We start from the raw sequence: 21,905 nt of genomic DNA, 5'->3' as shown, positions 1-21,905 counted from the left end.
ACCCCCACCCAGGCAGGCTCGCTGCTCAGCAGGGAGCCTGCTTGTCCCTCTCCCTCCACCTCTGCCCCCACTTGTACTCTCCCTCTTAAATAAATAAATAAAACGTTTAAAAATATAAATAAATACAGAGTGAAAGTATGTTCAACATCACTCGGCATCAGATTTGAAATGCAAATCCAAACCACAATGAGATGCCGCTCCACACCAGTCAGAATGGCTAAAATTAACACAGGAAATGGCCGAGTTGGCAAGGATGCAGGGAAAGGGGGACCCCTCTTACACTGTTGGTGGGAATGCAACCTGGTATAGACGCTGTGGAGAACAGTATGGAGGGGCCTCAAAAAGTTGAAAATAGACTTACCCTGTGACCCAGCAATTGTGCTCCTAGGTATTTACCCCAAGGATACAAAGGTAGTGACCCGAAGGGGCACCTGCCCGCAGTGTTTGCACCTGCAATGTCCACAATAGCTGAACTGTGGGAAGAGCCCAGATGTCCATCCACAGATGAAGGATAAAGATGTGGTGCATATACACAATGGACTAGTACTGAGCCATCAAAAAAAAAAATGAAATCTGGGCAGCCCGGGTGGCTCAGCGGTTTAGCACCGCCTTCGGTCCAGGGCATGATCCTGGAAACCCGGGATCGAGTCCCGCCTCGGGCTCTCTGCGTGGAGCCTGCCTCTCTCTCTCTCTCTCTCTCTCTCTGTCTCCATAAATAAATAAATCTTAAAAAAAAATAAATTGTATAAAAAAATGAAATCTTGCCATTTGCAACAACATGGATGGAACTAGAGGGTATTAGGCTAAATGAAATAAGTCAGTTAGAGAAAGACAATTATCACGTGATCTCACATGTGGAATTTAAGAAACAAAACAGAGGATCATAGGGGAAGAGAGGAAAAAATAAAACAAAATCAGAGAGGGGGACAAACCATAAGAGACTCTTAATCATAGGAAACAAACTGAGGGTCCCTGAAGGGGGGGGTGGCCGGGTGATGGACATTGAGGGCGGCACCTGACGTCAGGAGCCCTGGGTGTTCTATGCAACTGATGAATCACTGACCTCTACCTCGGAAACCAATAAGAGATTATATGTTAATTAATTGAATTTAAGTATATAAATAAAATAAAAATTAAACACTTTACAAATAAGAATTTAATTCATTGATTAAAATATTCTTCTCTGATGAAGAGAGCTTAGTTTGGGGAAGGTGAACCCAAGAAAGCCAGATGTCTCAGTTCAAGTTACCGTAATGAAAACGCCGCAGACTCTGGGGCCTAAGCAGTGAGCGGCTGCGCCTCGCAGCTCCGGAGACCGGGCAGCCTGAGGTCACGGTGCCAGCAGGGTCCGGTGCCAGCAGGTCTGGTTCCGTGAGGCCTTTCCTGGTTTCCTCACAGGAGAGGACAGAGAAGCAGGAGAGGACAGAGAAGCATGCGCTCTCCTGTGTCTTGGAGAGGCCGCTGATCCCGGGGGCGCCGCCCCTCGTGACCTTACAACCGAACTGGCTCCCCAAGGCCCTTTCCTATCCCCTGGGGGCTGGATCTGCTGCACCTCCACGGCCGCACGGGGCGAGGGCCAGGGCCATGGGCGCCAGCCTGACCGCGCCGCTCCCGCTCCCGGGGCGGATGCCAGCATCCACCCCCGTCTCGCAGGGGACGAGTGCGGCTCGGGAGCCAGCGTGCTCCACCGCACCCGGAGTGTGACTTGGGCAGAGGACCTCTGTGGGCCTCATATTGTCACCTCTAAAGCGGAGCGACAGTAGAAAGCTCCTACGATGCCTGCAGGGCTCACGTCGGGGCGCTGCCCACGAAACCCCGCAGTGATGAAAATGTCCTGTGTCCTTGTGGTACATGCAGTAGGAGACCCGGCCACATGTGGCTGACTTGAAGTGGGACGAACGCAACTCACGAGCCGGATTTTAGATTTTTTTTTTTTAAAGATTTTATTTATTTATTCATGAGAGACACAGAGACAGAGAGAGGCAGAGACACAGGCAGAGGGAGAAGCAGGCTCCATGCAGGGAGCCCGACCTGGGACTCGATCCCGGGACCCCAGGATCACGCCCTGGGCCGAAGGCAGGTGCTCGACCACTGACCCACCCTCGGATCCCCTGGATTTTAAGTTTTTTACTTGAGATTTAACTATCAGTCGCCACATGTGGCTGATGGCCATCTCTCTTCTCTTAAACAATGAAGCTTTCTAGTGTTAGCTGGTGTTAAGTATTCATGTTAATGTTAAAATTAATATTAGTGTCAGCATTCTTCTTTCCTCTTAACCATTTAGTGGAGCTTTGATTTTACCAACCAATACACGGAATAAAAAAAGAGATTTTTCCAGAGGACTTACAACATTTTGTAGACTAAAACTTGCTGCATTCCACTAAAGGCTGAGTCTGTTTGATCTCAGTTCATGTAAGCCTGTCTTTTCTGGTGTATTTCATTCATCTAGCTTTTTTTTTTTTTTTTTTTTGTCAAACCCAACACAGGTGCAAAAGTACTTCTTGGATTTGAAAAATAAGATGCCTTCCTTATCTCCAATAGACATGAACTGGCCATCGAGACCTTACCTATTCTTGGATTCTACTCACAAGGAGCTAAAAAGGATTTTCCACTTGTGGAGGGTAAAAAAAATGCCCTGTTAGGTTTTGCCCCAGAACCTCCTTATCATATATTTTGAGCGTTTGACAAGTATGTCAAAGAGGATGTTTAGCCACATTCTTCCTCTAGCCTCGAGGAGATGTACCTGAGGACTCTGGTATTTTTGAATCATGTGTGTACTTGGCTTTCTGTGAAAATTCCCACGGCAGCCAGGTGTTCCCATGGTTGTCTCCTCTCAGCCTTGGCTGGAAGGGAGGGTGCGTGACTTCATTCCATTTTGATTTGTTTCTTTTTTTTTTTTTCATCTTTTCTGAAGGAATGTTGCAGAAATAGAAATAATAAAATTTGAACATCTTTACATGATGTAGTTAAATACTACAGGTTGAAAGAGTTTTCCTTCTGAGATTTATTTTATTTTTTACCTTCTGAGATTTCTTGAATACATACATACGTGAGAACACACATTTTCATGGACTGGAAGAGAAACCTTTCGAGTGCCTCATTAAGACATTAAAGAGATTAAAGTTTCCCTCTACCTGAATTAAAGGGAAGCTGGGGATCTATTTGATAGTGCCTTATATTTTAGCTTCCTTGATTTTATGAGAATGTAATGTTTTATTTAGATGTTGCCCAGGTGAGTACACAGGGCACTTACATAGATGTTGACTTTATTTTAATAATTCAGTCAATTGATATACCGAATCCTGAATACATACAAGTATCAGATATAATCATTGATTGAAGGGCTTGTATTTAGTGAGTGAATGATTGATGGACACGTCTTCCAGGAAACTCTTTCCTGCTGGGCACCGTGGGCTTGTCCCTTACCAGAATCATGTATGTAGGGCGTCATTATCACTGATTAGTGTATTATTGGTACCAGCACAACATGTGGAACTGGATTCTCACTTCTGTTCCTTAACTTAGTCATTTTGGTGAGTTTCACCAGCGTCAAGTGCTCATCCGCTCTCTTGAGTCTGTCGGTGGAACTGTCTCAGGAGCGATGATGGGAGCCTCTAATGCCGGGGTTCTGCTCCACCTCCACTCCCCCTGGCTCCCGGCCCCTGAATCTTGCCCATACCTCCCTTGCATCAGGGGTACGGAACAAGAAGGGTGTGTTTCTTCATGCAAGGATGGGCAGTGCTGCTGCCATTCCTTCATACGATTATGTCAGCGGTGCTCAACGACATTTGTAACCAAATCTCTTAGAGTTCATTTAAAAAACCTGCCCCTTGCAGTGCCATCTCAGAATCCAGATGAAGGGATTTCTCAGGTCCCGGTTCCACATTGTAAGATGGTAATGGGGGATTCAGAGAAGTATTTTTCAAGCCAATGGTTGTAGCATATTTCTGAGTCATTAAATCAATTTAGTGGATTACTGACCAGGGTTGTAGAATGAAATATGGTGGAATGGAAAATACATGGGTGCAGGACATGCTGAAAGTATTGTCTTGTGAAGCTTTTGTGTCTGTTGTCTGTATGTGTGTGTGACGGTGTGCAGGGAGTCGTGATGGATGGTGTGGTTCATACTGTGAGTGTGATGGCCTAAGGACTGGAGGATGCCAAGGACCGACGTCATGGTGGGAGGATTGATACTCCCGGCAGGGCCCATGCCAGCAAGGCCCTGTGTCTTTTGAAGAAGCATCCCATGTTCCACGATACAAACAGTAGTTTGTATGACATTTTCCAAGAACCAAAGAAAGGAAAAGTGCTCTTGATTTTTTTAAATGGGTATTTTATACACATTTACTCTTATTCTTGGTGCTGTTCAATCGATTTAGCATATTTTAGAATGAGTAATGATTTATTTGTATAAGTGACACCTTTCTTTTCCCCTTTTCATTCCTCACAGTGTAAAAAATACAGAGACCAGTTCACAGACCAGCAGAAACTTATTTACGAAGAAAAACTAGAAGCCAGTGAACTCTTCAAAGACAAGAAGGCTTTATACCCATCTAGGTATTACGGCTTTGTTTGACCCATAAAAGTCGGTGTTTTAAAAGTTCCTCACATATATTTGTAGGTCGTTTCTAGTGGAGTTTGATCTTAGTGATACACGAGAGGTTTTTTGATTTTATGAATGATTTCTACAATCAGCTAGATATGCATACACATGAACACCTTGGAGCAGTGGCTTCCATAGCATACTTTAATGAAATGAGATTACATTTGTCGGTTTTACTTCATTGGCATTAGCCCGAACGCTTCCGTAAACAATTCAGAAGCTGTCATTTAAAAATACAAATTGTGTAGGCTATTAAGATAAATTCACATTGAAATAAATAAATAAATAAATAAATAAATAAATAAATAAATAAATAAATTCACGTCGTAAGTTCCTGTTAGCTTTCCACAGTTTTCAGACACCAGCCCAATTTCTGTTGCCAATACGCTGCAATCACTATTCCAGTCTTCTTGGAACAAGTGGGGTCGGACTCATTTGCATGATAATGAAGAGTGAACCAGCACATCACTTTTTGAGCCTTGCTGAAGCCCTGGTCTGTGCTAGCCTTCCTGGTCTGCTAACTCGGGGGGAGCATGATGTCATGGCTGTGCGGTCAGGTCAGGTCCTTTATCATCGACACCAAGTACTCCGTAAAAGAAGGAGCACCAGTTGTAAGTTGGCCAAGCGAAGTCGTCGGTACAGACTGCTTACCTGAATACTCTTTTATCTCCCGAGTTTATCATTTCTCCCCAGAATTCCTGTCCCTTACTCATCCCGTGTTTCCGAAAGAGTTACATCGTACAATTTCAAGCCAAATCTATCACAACTTTTAGTTTCTCCCAAAGAATGGCCTAGAAATAAAAAAGCATTACGTGCTGAGTATATTCACATGTATTACAGATGCTGTGTTTATATTCTGTGTCTTTACACAGATTCCAGAGCTCTTTTATTTATTTATTTTCAGAGCTCTTCCTTTTATTTATTTATTGTTTGTTTGTTTATTTATTTATTTTTTAGAGCTCTTCCTTTTAAAAGTCGAAATAAACATTGCTGCCAGGGTCATTTGATTTAACTATTTTCAATGACACAACTTGCTGGGTCAGCCGATTTGGCGGCTTGTGACCGCATCTACTCCCTGTAAGTCGAGCATAGCATCCGAATCCAAAGTTATCCGAAGGGCCTGCTATATGAAGCACATTGAGATGTGAAAATTGCCTGTGTGCTCTCGCCAGCAATTAATCTATTTAACTTTTTCTTTATAGATTTTTAAACCGTAATCATCTTAATTAACATTCCCCGTGGATGACTCTTGAGAAGCTAGAAAGAGAAAAATACATTTGTGAAGAAACAAATTCAAAGGCTCTTAGCACTTTTTATTATTAAAAACACGCTTGAATGTGAGCAACAAGAAAAAAATACTAACATCAAGCCAAGTCCTTTTTGGGTAGTTTTATCCTTTTTCAGGCATGGTGCTCTGTTCAGCCTGCCGCAGTCAGAGGGGTGGGATGGTTTACCCTCCCACCACTGTGTGAAGCAGCAGCTCTCATGGGTGTCAGCCTTTTATATGCTGAGAGCCGTGAAACACTGACCACCTACGTGGATTTTTCTTCCCGATCCTCCACCCATGGCACAAGCCTTTAAAATTGTGTTGCAAATTGCCAGAACTTTATAGCTCAGAATGAAGCCAGTTTGGTTGGTTGGTTGGTTGGCTGGGTTGTTATTTTTGTTTTGTTTTGTTTTGTTGGTGGGATTTTTGTTTTGTTTTGTTTTGGCCTTGGGGTTTGTTTTTTGGGTTTGTGTGTGTGTGTGTGTGTGTGTGTGTGTGTGTGTGTGTGTGTGTGTCTTAGAAGAAGCTGCCCTGAAAGTGTCACCCTACAAACCCTTAGGGAAATTGACATCTTAGTGCACGATTGTGCTACTTGTCAGATGTAGTTTGTTTGAAAGAAAACTGCTCCGGTTCTGAATGTTTACCTTGTCCATTTAGGGCCATGTCCTAGGAGGAGAGGCCTGGTTCCCCTTTCACATATTGCCTATTTAGAGCCAGAGATCCATGGTTATATTAAGTGCTCTGTAGTTCTCTTCTAAAGTGGTTGTTCTTGCCCTGTTCTCCCCCAGACAGCCTCTTGATTTTCTTATTCTCTGCAAGAAAATGAAGTTTTTCTTTGAAGCAGGTGATGCTAATTATCTGTGCTCTTTTCTCCATCGCCACATAGTGTTGAAAGGCACTGGAAGTCCTTTGTGGGCAGCTGTTAACTTTCTGTTAGCCAATTAGAAGGAATTGCCTTTCCCTTCACACGAGACCATGTCCTTGGGGCTCGGCTCTCTTTCTTGTGACTGGTTTCTATCATGATTGTTCCATACGATAAGATCTTTACCAAACTCCTACCTACAAAATGCTTAAGGTGAAATAGGCTTAATTATATTTTATATAATTATATATTATAAAAAATAAATAGGCTTATTTCAGCAAAATGCTGAAATAGGCTTAAGGTTTCATTTCCAGCTTTTATTTAGGACATGTATAGGATGTATAAAATTAACTCTGACAAAGTGACACTCTTCAGATTCGGCTGACGTCTTTTACCTTTATTCAGTGATGCCTCCATTGGGAACTGTTTCTAATGTGAAGGAATGTTTTTTCCCCGTAGCGTTGGGCAACCATTCCAAGGAGCCTACCTGGAAATCAACAAGAATCCCAAGTATAAGAAACTCAAGGATGCCATTGAAGAAAAGATTATCATTGCTGAAGTTGTGAACAAAATTAACCGTGCCAATGGGAAGGTAACACACGAACCCTGAAGACCTGTAAGGAGTGTTGGGACAGTCATCTTCAGTTTTCTGATTATTCAGATTTGCATTTTATATTCTCTGTAGAGTTCCTGTACAGGAAGCTGTTTCCCCTTAACCTTTAAGCTTAGGTGAAATATTGCTTGTTCTCTGAAACTTTCATGACTTAAGATATATTGTCTATGTTTTTAGGGTGTTTCTAGTTATGTAAGTCTGCGTGCTGGAAGATACGGAATAAAATGGGTGTTTCTACAAATAAACGAATGTTTGAAGCTCGTGGACCACTTGGGGTATTTTTGATCATTGGTTTTACATCCTTATTTTTTTCGTTTTGTTTTAGAGCACATCCCGGATTTTCCTCTTAACAAATAACAATCTCCTCCTTGCTGATCAAAAGTCGGGGCAGATCAAGTCAGAGGTTCCTTTGGTGGATGTGACCAAAGTGTCCATGAGCTCACAAAACGATGGCTTCTTTGCCGTCCACCTCAAAGAGGTAAAGTTTCAACTATTGATTTGACTGAAAGATTTCTGCATTTGCCCAATCTCTGAGCCAGTGAATTCTAATTTTCCACATCTGAGTAATGTTCCTACTTGAAGCTTACAATACATAAACTTCTTACTGATTTGCAAATTTTGGCTATATTCACTCCCATGTAAAATCTCAGGCTTGGTTTTTCGATAATTGAAATTGATTAACTGAAATTACTTAATCACATTTATTACCTTGTCGTTGAGTTCCAGTTTCACTGAGCAGTTTTGGTTTGCACTCACTGCGTTGTGCATGATTTTGAGTATAATTTCGTGGAAATATCAGGGTGTTTTATGCTTCCCCCTGTTGTTTATTCTCTCTACCAACTTAGTAAATGCCCCCTTGTTCATCTTTAACTTGTGAATTTTTAAAAAATTTTTTATTTTTTTAAAGATTTTATTTATTCATTCATGAGAGACACAGAAAGACAGAGCAGCAGAGACACAGGCAGAGGGAGAAGCAGGCTCCGTGCAGGGAGCCCCATGCAGGACTCAATCCCAGGACCCCAGGATCATGCCCTGGGCCAAAGGCGGCACTAAACCGCTGAGCCACCCGGGCTACCCTAACTTGTGAATTTTTAGTTAAAGAATGCAACCACAATAAAACAACTGCCTAACCATTTTGACCTGCAGACCTTTTAACATTCTGTGCAACATTCTGTGCTTTTTTTTTTTTTAGCTTAACTAGGACCTCCTGATTTAAATGGACTAGCTAAGAATGTAGGCTCTGGAGTTGGTCTTACTAATTTTACTGTGACCTTTGCCAAATCATGGAACTTCCATGTGCCTACTGAATTTTTCTCCTCCTTCAAATGGTAGTACTACTTCATAGTGTTGTTAAAAGGATTAAATGAGATGTACATGTATAGTTATATGTATAGTTCTGATCGTATAATAAATAGTCACTGAATAAGCAGATGTGAGCAAGTATTAATCATCTTTAGGGACGTTGGTCTAGGTGATGGTGCATCTATCTTGCTGTGTCTACAGTTAGGAAAATCCCATAAGCTTGGTTCAGCCTGTTTTCCCTACTGTGGATCTTAACTCCAAGAGAGCACATCCAGTTCTACAACAGTGATTCTGAGCCTTGATTACACTTTATAATAATAATGCTGATGCCTGGCCATGCCCCAGTCCCACCAAATCAGAGTTTCTTGGAATGAGGCACAACATCCTACTTTTTGCAAGCTCCCTTGTGTAGCTTAGGGGAAGAGCCACTGCCCTAGGATGTTTGTTGGAAGTGTTGTTATTCTTGGTTGTTTTTTTTTTTTTTTTTTTTTAACTGAATCACTGAGGAATGTTTTTAAATAGCGCCTTCAGAATGAGCTATAGGTTAGGTCAGTGCTTCTCAAGCCTGAATGTGCAAACAAATCACTCAGGGATCCTGCTGCGGTTCCTCGTCAGCAGGCCTGTGGCAGACCCGAGGTTCTGCTTTTCTAACAAGCTCCCAGGTGGTGTTGAGGTGCCTCTGGCCCATCCACCAACTTTTGGGGCAGCATGAGGTTAGGTAACCTTACTAAAAGTGCTCTGAGCAAGTTGGAAGAAATACCGCTTTTGTTGTTACTGTGTATTTGGAAGAGTGGACTCCAGTAGCTGATGTTTTAAAGAGGCTGTAAATATGTGTTCGGCCAAACCTGTAAACATTTACCTCCTAAGCTGCCTTTTAATTATGATAGCCTGACTCTTGCTTTGTCCTTGTAGGGCTCGGAAGCAGCTAGTAAAGGAGACTTTCTCTTCAGCAGTGATCACCTGATTGAAATGGCCACCAAGCTGTATCGGACGACTCTCAGCCAAACCAAACAGAAGCTCAATATTGAAATTTCAGACGAGTATGTGCATCATCGTTTGAATGTGCCATTTCACCTTTAGCTTTATTGCTTTGATCAAATGGATGAGACTCCGATCTCATCCATTTATGCGATCACTACCTTTAGGGAGCAAGTGTGTGTCTGGTATTTGTTCTAGATGGTGGATGGGCAGTGAAGGGTGCTGGTCAGGTCCTTGGCTTCATGTCCCTGACATCCTGGTGGCAGAGACAAATATGCATAAATAAGAAATAGGTGATAGTACTGTAGTTTGTGACAAGTGCTTGTGGAGGGAAACAAAGCAGGGTAAGGGCCAGAGGGTACTGTTTTTGACAGGGAGGTCAGGGAGGCCCCTTTGATGCAGTGACACTTGAGTCGAGACTGGAGTCAAGGGAGTGAGCCAGGCAAGAATCTCAGGAGGTACCGTCCAGGGCAGGGGGCAGCAGGTACAAAGGCGGCCCTGACACTGGAGAGAAAGTGGTAGAGTGGAATGGTAGGAAGATTCTGGAGAGACAGGCAGAGACCCGGCCAGAGCTTGGCAGCTGAGGTTAGGAGCTGGGATTTTACTGTAGATGATGGAATGCCATTACACGTTTTAAGCCAGGGGGGATGGCATGATCCCATTTGTGATTTTCAAAGATTGCTTTGGCTGCAATATGGAAAACAGCTCTTGGGAGGCAATAGTGAGAAAATAGGAGAGAAAATAGAAAATAGGAGAAAAAAGATGAGCAGCTTCTCTGAGTTGTCTAGGATGACTTAGGCTAGGGTGTGAGTGGGAAGTAGTGAGAAATTCAGATTCCAAATTAATTTGGAGGAAAACAAGAGGACTTATTATCAGGTTGGATGCAAGGTTTGGGGCCTGAGCCCAAACGGTGGTAGCATTTACTGCAATAGATTGAAGAAGGAAGGGTTTGGGGGTGGCCAGGGTGGGGTGAAATCAAAAGTGCTGTTGTGGATGTGTTGCATTTGCGATGCCTTTTTTTTCACATATAGACAACTAGAGTTACAGAATAAGCTTTCCATAGTCACAAGGGTTGACTAGTGTGCTAAGACTGCTATATATAAATCTGAAATTTCCCTTTTTTCTTTGCTTCACAGTAGGGCTCTGATTATAGAGACTGATCATTTACGTGCAGGTTGGAGCATCCCCCCCCTTACTAAATCTATCAATATGAGATCATTTGAATGAATTTGAGTTACTATGCTGATTGATACTTGATTGGCTACTTTACCTTTCAATAGATCGTTTACTACCTGCTTACGTACTTCTTTGCATGTATGGTAAGAATTGACATCACCAGATTGCTCAAGAAATGATTTTATTTTCTCATTAAGATTTTGCCAGCCTATTCTATTTCACTTCTTTCTAAAAAGTCTTTCTAAAATAAACTCATACCCATCTTTATCCCTCTGTAAGCCACACTAACTCCTTGATGTTTTAGGATTTACAAAACCTTAGGTTCATCGTCTATGCACATTGTACTCTAAGAATGGTATTTAGACTAGTGGGAAGTTGACCTTTATGTATCCTCTGCGTTGGAACTTGAGGTTTGGACTAACTTTTCTTGTCGTTGGGTCCTTTTTTAGTAAACAAAGAGTATTAGAGAAGAAATATAATGACTAGTCAGGCTGCAGGCAAGATTTTAACTCCTGAGGGCCCATTAGAACTTTAAACTCCCTTTAGCTGAAATGTTTCGTAGCTTGGGATGCAGGGCTTCTGTTCTGGTGCAAACTGGTAATTCCCACCGATCCTGGGAAGATCCTGTGTGTCCCAGAAGCAGGAGCTCCTTGGTGTGTGGTTGAAGCAGCCTCAGGGTTGGCTCCCTACATTAATGAGGCTGTCTTTACAGAGAAGTCACATCAACATCCAGGCCACAAAGGATTGCTGCTTTCAAGCATTTCCCAATCTCATATTGTAGGAACACCGCCCCCGCTGTAAAGAAAGTATTCGCTGGTGAAAATGCACAATCTTTCTTTACTACCGCTCTTCCCAGATATGCCATCTTGTTGCACATCATGCCTCTCCTGAGAGGATAGCGCGAGCCGTGTTGCTCCTACGTAAGCAACCACAGAACCCCTTTGGTGGTTCTCACAGTTTTTGTGTGGGGCACATGATCGTGGGATCGTTTGTGTGTGGGGGCAGAGACCCGGCCTTGTCACAGAGAGGGGTACGATGTTCTGGATGTGTCAGCTTTCAGTACACACCCTTGTGTGCCAGTTTGCAGGGTGGCTGTGCGAAGAAAACAAGACATTTGGTAGCATTGTAAACCAATCCATAGCACCTTTCTTTCTCCAATTCTTAATCGTTGGTTGGTTTCATAGAAACAAAATAACAGATGAAACCCCGCCTGGCACTTGTGGGCACCTGCCTACCCAGGTGGGGAGCTGTGGCAGAGCAGGGGCTGAGGTAGCCTTAGTTTCATGACCCTTAGAGCTCATAAGCAGGGATTATACACCTCCTTGGAGACCATTTTAAATTTAAACAGAATTTTACAAAGTCATGGGTGGGGAGTGCCCATGATGTATGTTTTTCAGCCCAAAGTGGCTTCAATCCATTTCACTGCCAACTCTACAGATTAGCATATAAATAGCGTGCAGTTCAGCGACCTACGCCTTCCTCAGAAGTGTGACCTTTTCAGAAGAGAAGTAATTATTTTAACAAACCCAGTCTCTGTGGTCATGATGGAAAAACTGGATGTCAGTTTCCAGGAGGAGAGTCAAAGTCCTATTTACTCCTTAGAGCCGTTTTAACCTAAGTTGTAATTCCTAGTCCTTAAACTCTCAAACTTTTCAGTCCATAAATAGATTGCATTTTAAGGATGACCTTAAATGAAATGTATAATATTTCTAAAAAAAATTTCTAAAAACGAAGTCCTGAATGTGTTGAAAAATACCAAAGTGAATTTGTTCTATTAAAGATTTTAAGTATATGCATGTATATGTACATGTATACACACACACACAGAGACGTAGATATATATCATTTTAACTTACACAGTTGTTTTTGTGAATATTTTAAATCAGAACAAATCATCTAAATTCTTTCTGCTGTGAAGTTCTAATGCATTCAACACTGTTGTTTGCTGGAGAATGAATCTCTGAGTACATGTCCATACTGTGGGCCATGCTTCAGTTTTCTATTCTGTGAAATAGACATAAATAATATTACTTGCCTCATAAGATTATTTTAAAGTTGCATTAATATAAGTAGCCGACTAGGAACAGCGCTTGGTGCTTGATAAATACCTAGTACACCTTCACTATTATTGTTGTTTCCGGAGTGAATTGCCTCATGAATCCTGAATGTGAAGACAGCCAATGCTAAAGTTACAGGAAGAGAACCCCCTCTGCTTTATTATACTAAAAGTGGTCAGATGTCAAAAGATTCAATTTCTTAAATGTGTGTATTGGCATTAGATTCAAAAGGTGCTTTTTTTCTTTGAGGCACCTAGATACAGGTGTGTATTATCTATGATGCAATTTTGGAATTATAGCCCTGTTATTCAGTGACTGCAGTTGTAAAGAAACAGCCCATTTAGAAGCTCGGAAGTCCTATCCCATTAAACCAGCTGATAAATCAGGAGCTTCCGTGTCACATTTCACTCCAGTAGATAATGTTTGTGAAGCACGGGCTCTGTAGACCTTGACACAGAGACTAATGTGTACACAACAGAGCTGTTCTGATGTTTGCTGTTGTGGTGGATCCAGGGAGCATGTGATCTATCACATCGTTGTTGGGGTGACTCAGCTACATGCCAGCAACTCAGAAAACCGTGCCCTGAGAGGCATACCGGCAACATGATGCCACTGTACTGACTCTTATGGTGGAGAGAAGAACGCTAGCTTTGAGGTAGGACGGCCTGGGTTCTGGACCAGCCGTGCCACTCTCCTGCCTCTGCAGGGATGCCAGCCTTGCGGGTGGGGACCTCACTGCAAACGTAAGGTGTCGCTCATGGCCGTCACCCAGGGGGAAGGCGGTATGTTTGTGGAAGGAACGCGTGATGAATAATCTTGTGGACAGACACTTGATCCCTGATGGTCTGTGAAAGGAAAGATTTAGACTAGAATATGGTTCCCGTGGTGTAGCACATGTATTTCTGGTAGGGTAAGAGGTGGCTTTGGGTGTACACTGATAGAGCTCATAAATTTTATAGCTTTACATAGATATTTTTTAATATCTATTTAATGGATATTTAAAAACATAAGGGGCAGATCAAGCTGGTGATTTTATTATTCTTCCATATTTTGAGTATATTTATTTATTTACAGTAGAAACAACAATTAATATAGCATGTGGACATGACAAGAATTGTTCAGGAAATAGGTGAGGAGCCAGTGTTTGGAAATCACAGTCTGGAGGGTTTCTAGACCCCTTTCCTGAAATTTTTCAGTTCATTTTCTCAAATTGTTGATAATTTCATAGGACACGCCCCCCACCCCCACCCCACTTATATGTTCTCTATGCAAAAATGGAGAGAAATAGGAGAATAGCATGTTGGTCTTCCCATGTGAAACGTGGAAATAGTTCTTCTTAGCCCTTCTTACCGGAATGTGGTGAGTTAATGAACTTCGGTTTCCTTGGGGCCAAGTGGTGACTGCAGGAAGTGCTGATGGGAAGTGGGAATACTCGTCAAGGTCAATATCCACCAGGGAACAAAAGTTCATGCTAGCGTCATCATCCACTGCCCCGTGTGTACTTTTCTTATAATTTGTCCTCTTCTTTTCCTGTAGGTTCCTGGTGCAGTTCAGACAGGATAAAGTATGTGTGAAGTTTATTCAGGGCAACCAGAAAAACGGGAGTGTCCCAACGTGCAAACGAAAAAACAACCGTCTCCTTGAAGTGGCTGTTCCTTAACTGGCTCCTCCTCTCTGCTTTCACGGACTCGTTTCCTTGTAATAGTGCAATTTTGTTTTGTTTTGTTTTGTTTGGGGTTCATTGTATGTTTGGGGATTGCCAAAGGCCAATACTGTTAGAGACCCTTGGCAAAATAAAAATATTTGACTAATCAATTTTTATTATTGGAATAGTTTTAACCCTTAAAATATGCAGGCTGTCCTGGGACAGGATTATAGAAGCTAACGGTGTCTGTGCCATGTCCTGTGTGCTCTTTGTTTAGCCATCATGTTAGTTCAGTGTACCCAAGATCAACGTATTACTCATAAATCGTTACTATTTCTAAGTAGAGGAAATGGTCCCAAGGGTTAGTGCATCCGTTCATCAGGTATTTATTGAGGGCCTGCTCTTTGCTAGGTGCTGTGCTGGATGACACGAAGCTGGTTAGGAAGGCTCTTGCTTTCCAGGCCATGGCATCCTGGCTGACTTGCGTGGCCTTTACTAGTGTGAAGAGAGGTTGAAGACCTTGAAACCCAGATAGTAAATGTTGCTGATGGCCAGCGTTATTCCAAATCCTGCGGTGTGACCTTTAACAAATACACTTAAATAAGGGCTGGTCCTAGAAAGTAGAAATACATGACCCAGCAAAATGCCTCTTCGAGTGGTTTCTACTTGAAAAGAGAAAACTGACGTTTGAACAGGACTTTCAATTTGTCTGGATCTTGTCGTTGCTTTTAACAGTAGAAAACAGTCATTCTTATTGTAGAAAAAGTGACAGAAGTAGTCCGGTAAGATTATAGTTTCCTGTTTCTGGTAAACCTCATCTATGATCCTACAGAGGCCAATATTTTAAACAGTGAAAGCAGTCAAGGGCTGAAAGCCTTTCAGAGAGCGGCAAGCATTCTGTACGACGTGCAATAATCATCCAAGATCTTTTTTGAAAGTTTTATTTATAATACACATTTTGTATGAAAGAGGTGATTGGTACAGGGTGCATATTGTAGTGAAGGATCAAAATTGTTCATGTTAATTTGCAGAACTTTTTTGTTTTTTCAAACTTACAATAAGGATTCATTTTGGAAACAACATTTTAAACTTTGGAATCAAACTGTTTCTTATTCGGGAGGATAATGTATATACATTGGTATGTTAAATAATAAAACCGCTCTAATTTGGTGCCATTTCCTGGATCACAGCTGTATTTTTGTATTTCAGGCTGTTTTCTCATGGCGTGTGTCAATGTCCTATCGCACCGAAAGGCTTTGTCGTTCAAACGTCGTGTATTTTTTGTGTCATTGAATTTCACTGACTTTTTATAAATCAGAACCATTCACTGAAACTATTTTTGGGGGACTTTCTTCTTATTCTTGTACTTAAAAAAAATTGCTCCCAAAAAGAAATTCTCAGAAGCCTTTGTGTTTACTGGTGCAGGTAGAGGGTAGCCTTACTTTCTCTCAGTTTTCTGCAGCATGCAGCTAGAATGGTAGATTGGTAGTTCCTGAAATACATGAGTAGAAATTTGGAACTGAGAGGTGTTTTTAAAAAAATATTTTTTTAAGTGTGTAATACATTCACGCTGTTCAACGTGCAACTATAAACAGAAATACAGTGCAAATTCTCCATCCCATCACTCCCCCACCTGCTCAGTTCCTGTGCCCCCCAAATTAACCACTGTTTTCGCTTCTGTGCTGCTTTATGCCTATGCTTCCAAAACAAAATAAAAATATAGATTCTTATCTCCTGCTGTAGTAGACAAAAGCTAATACTCTATAGACTCTGTTCTTTGTCTTTTTTGCTCTATGCTCTTTTTTTTCTTTTCTTTTTTTCTTTTTTTTTTTTTTTTACTATGGCACAGTCTTCTCTTACCTGGATGCATTAATCCAGTTCCCTCCTGCTCATCACTGGGTTGTTTCCTTAATGCAAAGTTAAATCCAGGACAGAAAGGACCAATATACCACAGATCGACTTGTTAAATTTTCCCATTTGCCGATGTTCATCATGATGATTAGCAACAACAGCCATCAGCAGCAATACATTTCCCAGAGTTTAATTTCATTAGAGAAGCCATTTAATCTCAAACTTTATGGTAGGAGTTCTGTAAGGATTTAAAAATATCTCTACAAAGTAGTTTTAAATGACAGTGTTTTTGCATGTAATCCATCACTTCTAGTGTTGTCATTGAAATACTCAAAATAATTTTTGGTCATAAAAGTTTTTCCAAATCTTAGCAAGAAAGCTTCCTTAGGCACCAAGATGAAATGTGTCTCCTTGGAGTATCCTAAACCAAGTTCACCAGCTGGGGAGAGAGTCCTTGAACAGTACAGATTGGAAGTGAGAGTTCTTAATGTTTTTGATACATGTAGTGATGCCTCCTTACCCCCCCCCCCACCTCTTTTTAAAGAATATTTTTATTTAAATTCAATTAACAAGGGCACTTGGTTGGCTCAGCAGTTGAGCGTCTGCCTTTGGCTCAGGTCGTGATCCCAGGGTCCTGGGATTGAGTCCCACATTGGGCTCCCTGTGTGGAGCCTGCTTCTCCCTCTGCCTACATCTTTGCCTGTCTCTGTGTGTCTCTCATGAACAAATAAATATTTTAAAAAATAAATTCTGTTAACATATAATATATTATTAGTTTCAGAAGTAGAGTTCAGTGAGTCATCAGTCTTATATAACACCCAGTGCTCATTACATCATGTGCCCTCCTTAATGTCCATTATCCAATTACTCCACCCACCACCCCCTCCCTGCCTCCTTTTTTTTCCATATGGAGCAAATGCTAGTGATTAAGGTAAATGTCCTTGCTGAGAGCAATTATTTTGAGATTTTCAGCTCAGAATATTTAAGCTCTGGTTTTCAATCATGAGCTTAGAGTGGGCCAAAATCACAAGGAAAGCTTGTTTTTAAAACACAACCAAGCAACTGTGCAGATTCCTGGGCCCTACCCCTTCCCCACTGAATCAGAATCTCCAGGACAGAGTTTGAAAACAGGCACTTAAAATCACCAGGTAATGAAGCATATTACAGTTTGAGAACCAGCAAGGAAAATACCAGAGCTTCTCTGTGGCTGCACAGCCATCTGCCTTAACGGGTCCTCTGGGAGGGATTCTGATGCACGCCCTCGGGTCTCAGAACTGGCCTGGAGCGTCTCTGTAGCTGCACAGTGCGTCGCGGGCCAGACCTGCCACTGCTGCCCACCCGGTGCCTGACTGGACGTCACCGTGGCATTGCCCAGTGGGATGGGCGAGCAGCCAATACCCCTTCATCTTTGAATCTCTACCACTGTCCTGCAATGGAGAATCAAAATATCGGTGCCCCTCCAGATCCCCTGCCTTCTCTGGCTCTGTCACCACGCCGTTGCCCAATCCCTAGAGTGACTTGTAGGTCTAGGCGAAGAGATGTTGTGCTTGAAAAAGGTGACCAGGTAATGAGTACCAAAAGTCAGACCGTGATCATGCCACATTTGCAGCGTGACTGACACTCTACCCTTGACTTGGACTTCCAGCTCCCGCGGGGCAAGAAGGGAAGGTGGGAAAGCTACTCTCGAATAGACTGGTTCCCGCTGGGGATTCCCCAATCTTGGCATAATAACCTGGACGCAGGACTCGTGTAAAGCCGTCAGCTCGAGTTTGAAAACCTTTCCTCATACCCCAGGGGTTGCGGGGTGTGTCTGTGGTCCCAAAGCGCCAGGCCTGAGAGTTCTGAGAACCATAGGCACGTCCTCAGCATCAGGATTTGGCTGGAACCTAGGAGGATAAAGGGTTTCACTGTGCCATCTCAATTAGTATGCTGAGCGAGAACTCTCAAATTCATGTAATTAAGTATAGTTATGGTAATTAGGATATGGTTCAAAATCCTTAGCCTAGATAGGATAGACGACAACGTCTGTTTTATACGCTGTTTCTCCCGGAAGAGGCAAGGTGTTTAGGTTTACTGACCTATCCGAGGAACGAGCACTCTTTAGAATGGTATATACTGCTGGGGAAGGGTTTTGTGGATTCCTAATGTAAACCATTATTAAGTTTCTACGAGAAGGCATCGTAGTAAGAGCCTTGTGTGGTCAAGCTGGGTGTTGTTTTCCCGCTGACGACTGCATCCACTCGGGAGCAGGGGATGAAAAGGGAGAGAACGAAGGACAGTAGTTCTGCTCCTCTTTCCTCCCAGTGGGAAAAACAGCTGTAAGTTTCCATTGTCCGTTTGGAGACCTGCTGTTGAGTTCATCTGGCAGCACTGGGGGGCTCCCTGGGTCTCCCTGTAACGGCTCCGGGACGTGCCGTCCGACCGTTCTCAGGCCCTGGGCTGGCTGCCCCTCGGGGAGCCACCGCCTTGACAAGCTGGTGCTTCCTTCCTGGTCTCATCAGCTTCTATTCCAATAGCCACTCAGTAGAAAATTAATTGTTTTTGAGTTGGTTTCCTGCAAATCTTGGAATTGTTTGCCTCATTCTCTTTGGTTTGAAGATCATTTTCAAAATCTGGAGTTAATCACAGAGCAGCATAAACCACAATCTCTTCCTCATTAACTTTTTTTTTTGCTGCCATGGTGGCCAGATCTCCACTGCTCAGCTCCATAAAATTCAACAAAAATCTAACTATGTAACCAAGGAAAACAGTGTCCGCTTCTCAGCATTTAAGGAGGAAACTGGGAACAGAATTTAATTCCATATTCACCCAAAGGCCTGGCAACACTGAGTGAAAGAAACCGATCAACCAGCCACCTTGTTTCACTTAAGTTTTCTTTTGTCAGGTCTTGAAATATATTGGACATGCTACATTCTAGTAGCTTTAGATGGATAACATGATGATTTGATATATGTGTACATGGTGAAAGGATTGCCACCATAACATCCGTCACCTCGTATAGCTGTAATCTTTTTTCTTCTGTTGAGAACATTTAAGATGACCCCCAAAATCGTTCATTATTTTATACTCACCCCAACCTCTTTTCTCTTTGCTCCTTTTCTTTCTTCCTTTTTCTCACTAATTAACAGGCCTGGCATATTCTCTTTAAAAACGTATATTTTTTAATGACATACACAAATACATGTACACATACCAGGAACATACCTATCAAAGAATTTTTACAAGGTAAACACTTCCATGTAACTAGCACCCCAAACAAGTCCCCACGAAAGCAGCTTTCCCTGGTTTTCTAGTACCATATATTAGTTTTGTCCTTCTTTTGTTTTGGGGTATTATTCTTGTAATGTTATTTATTTTTGCTTCATATAGAGGGAATCATACACTATATGCTCTTCCTTCTGGCCTTTTTCATTCAGCATTGTAACTGTGAAAGTCACTCGCGTTGCCTGTAGCTAGTTGGTTCTGCCTGTAGAACGCTTCGTGGTGTAGGTAGGCTGCAATTTCCTGTTGACGGGGCATTTCCCTGTGATGCATGGCACTGCTGCAGACATCCTTGTACACTTGTACCTGTTGGGAAATATCTGCCCACATACCCACTGGATATAGACTAAAGCCGCGGGGTCATAGGGGACGCTTACGTCCACCTTTAGTAGATTCCATCCAACTGACGTCCAAAGGTCCTGTAACAGTTGACAACCCCACCGGCAGTGTGGGGGTTGCCCTTGCTCTCCATCCCTGCCCCACCTGATACTGTCAGTCTTTACTTTTGGTCCGTCTGATGATCTTAGCTTTATTTATTTTTTTAAAATTTTTTTAAATTTTATTTATTCATGAGAGAGAGAGAGGCAGAGACCCAGGCAGAGGGAGAAGCAGGCTCCATGCAGGGAGCCCGACGTGGGACTTGATCCCGGGTGTCCAGGATCAGGCCCTGGGCTGAAGGCGGCGCTAAACCGCTGAGCCACTCGGGCTGCCCGGATCTTAGCTTTAATTTGCATTTTCCTGCTGACTCCTGAGCTCCAATACCTTTTCAGTATTAATAATTTGCATATCATCTTTTGTGAGGTACCTATTCGAGTAGTTTGCCTTTTTTTCCCCCCACTGGGATTGTCTTTTTCATTTTGATTTGTAGTTCTATTTTGGAGATGAGACCTTTAGCAGATACGTGTGTGGCACGTATCTTCTCAGTCTCTGGTTACCTTTTCACTGTCTTATCAGTGCCTTTGGATGAGCATCCATCATGGTTTAGTGTAGTCGGATTCACCAGTTCTTTGCTTTATGGTTCATACATTTTGCTTCCTGTTGAAGAAATATTTGTTTGCTCAAGGTTATGAAGATATTCGTGGTTTCTTTCAGAAGTTTTATTGTTTTGCCTTTCATATTTAGCTCTTTAGTCTACTGGATTTTTTCTTTTTTTGAATGGTATAAAGTAGGGAGTCATGATTCTTTCCTTTCCCACATGGACAGCCAGTGGACCTGGCACCTTTTACTAAAAAGGCCATCCTTGCCCCATTGCACTGTTTCTAGGTTCTCTATTCTATTAGATTCCCTTTGTGTCTGTAGTAAACCGTGTTCTCACAGCTCTGGAACATGTTGGCATGGTCATTTAAAAGCGAAATTCACAACTCAGAGGTCCTAAACTCTTGTGAAAGCAGGGAGTAAAGCATTAAAACTAATAAATACACATTCAGGTATTTGGAATAGCCATAGTTCATCAAAGTCCTGAAAATATGAACATAATGTCAGCCCTTTTCTGGAGCCGCAGGGCTTTGGGCATGGGAATTCCTAATGGGATCATGTGGGGAGAGTATTAAATATTTCCCTGAAGAAAGTAAACTTCCAATTTTACGTGCTATTTTGGTTTTCCATTGACGCAATAGTTTCTATCCACATTACTAATTATCCCCACTTTAAGTGTTCCCTCAAATCTTCATAAAATTACTATCTTACAAGAATTCACATGCATGTGAATTTTTCCTTTTGTTTTCAGGTAGGACTGTGATCCTCAGATGCGGTTCCTTTGGTGGTGAGAGAACTCCGATGGTTTTTCTAGTTCCTTAACAATGTTTTACAATATTTTCACAGTCTTTTACAACTGGTAATCCCGTGCAATAATAGTTTACAGATGAGACCAGATGGTACCAGAAGTGAAGTCCTTCTGTAGTGGCCTCACACTTCTTTAAATTAAAAACCGTTTCTAAATAATTTCCTGCCATCACCCAATCCCTTGTGTGCCATTAGGAGCTAAATTTGCCTTTTCTAAGATGATCGTTACAAATTCAGCTTTCCTGAAGTTGAAATTTTAATGGGCAGAGAGGAACACCACCGAAAAGGCATTTAGTAGCGCGTTTTTCAGTAGCATGAAAGGCATCTGCATCTTTTCTTTCCATGACGGGCAAATTGTAGGCAACGGGAAACAAGTTTACCTTCCATCTTCTATGCAACAGTAAAAACCAATTGCCTGGAAAGGTGCTAGGGTCTTGTCTGTAAGTCAAATAGAAAATAAGTTTGCATCAGTCTAAGCTCCCACACACAGGGGACACCACAGGATTGT

General features: G+C 42.3%; 1 protein-coding gene across 11 annotated transcripts in view; it reads left to right on the top strand.

The window, feature by feature from the left end:
• MYO1B (myosin IB) overlaps nt 1–15,678 on the top strand; it is a 173,304-nt gene extending 157,626 nt beyond the window's left edge. For all 11 annotated transcript variants that reach the window (XM_072742206.1, XM_072742207.1, XM_072742205.1 and 8 more), the window contains 6 exons: nt 2,487–2,621; nt 4,451–4,557; nt 7,192–7,324; nt 7,671–7,823; nt 9,560–9,687; nt 14,395–15,678. In XM_072742206.1, coding sequence (XP_072598307.1) covers nt 2,487–2,621; nt 4,451–4,557; nt 7,192–7,324; nt 7,671–7,823; nt 9,560–9,687; nt 14,395–14,518 — 780 coding nt within the window. In that variant the 3' untranslated portion in view covers nt 14,519–15,678. The remainder of the gene's footprint in view (nt 1–2,486; nt 2,622–4,450; nt 4,558–7,191; nt 7,325–7,670; nt 7,824–9,559; nt 9,688–14,394) is intronic.
• The last annotated feature ends 6,227 nt before the right edge of the window (nt 15,679–21,905 follow it).

This window comes from Vulpes vulpes, chromosome 16 (genome assembly GCF_048418805.1).
Source record: "Vulpes vulpes isolate BD-2025 chromosome 16, VulVul3, whole genome shotgun sequence".
NCBI classification, from domain to species: domain Eukaryota; kingdom Metazoa; phylum Chordata; class Mammalia; order Carnivora; family Canidae; genus Vulpes; species Vulpes vulpes.
This window is presented reverse-complemented; position numbering and strand designations above follow the sequence as displayed.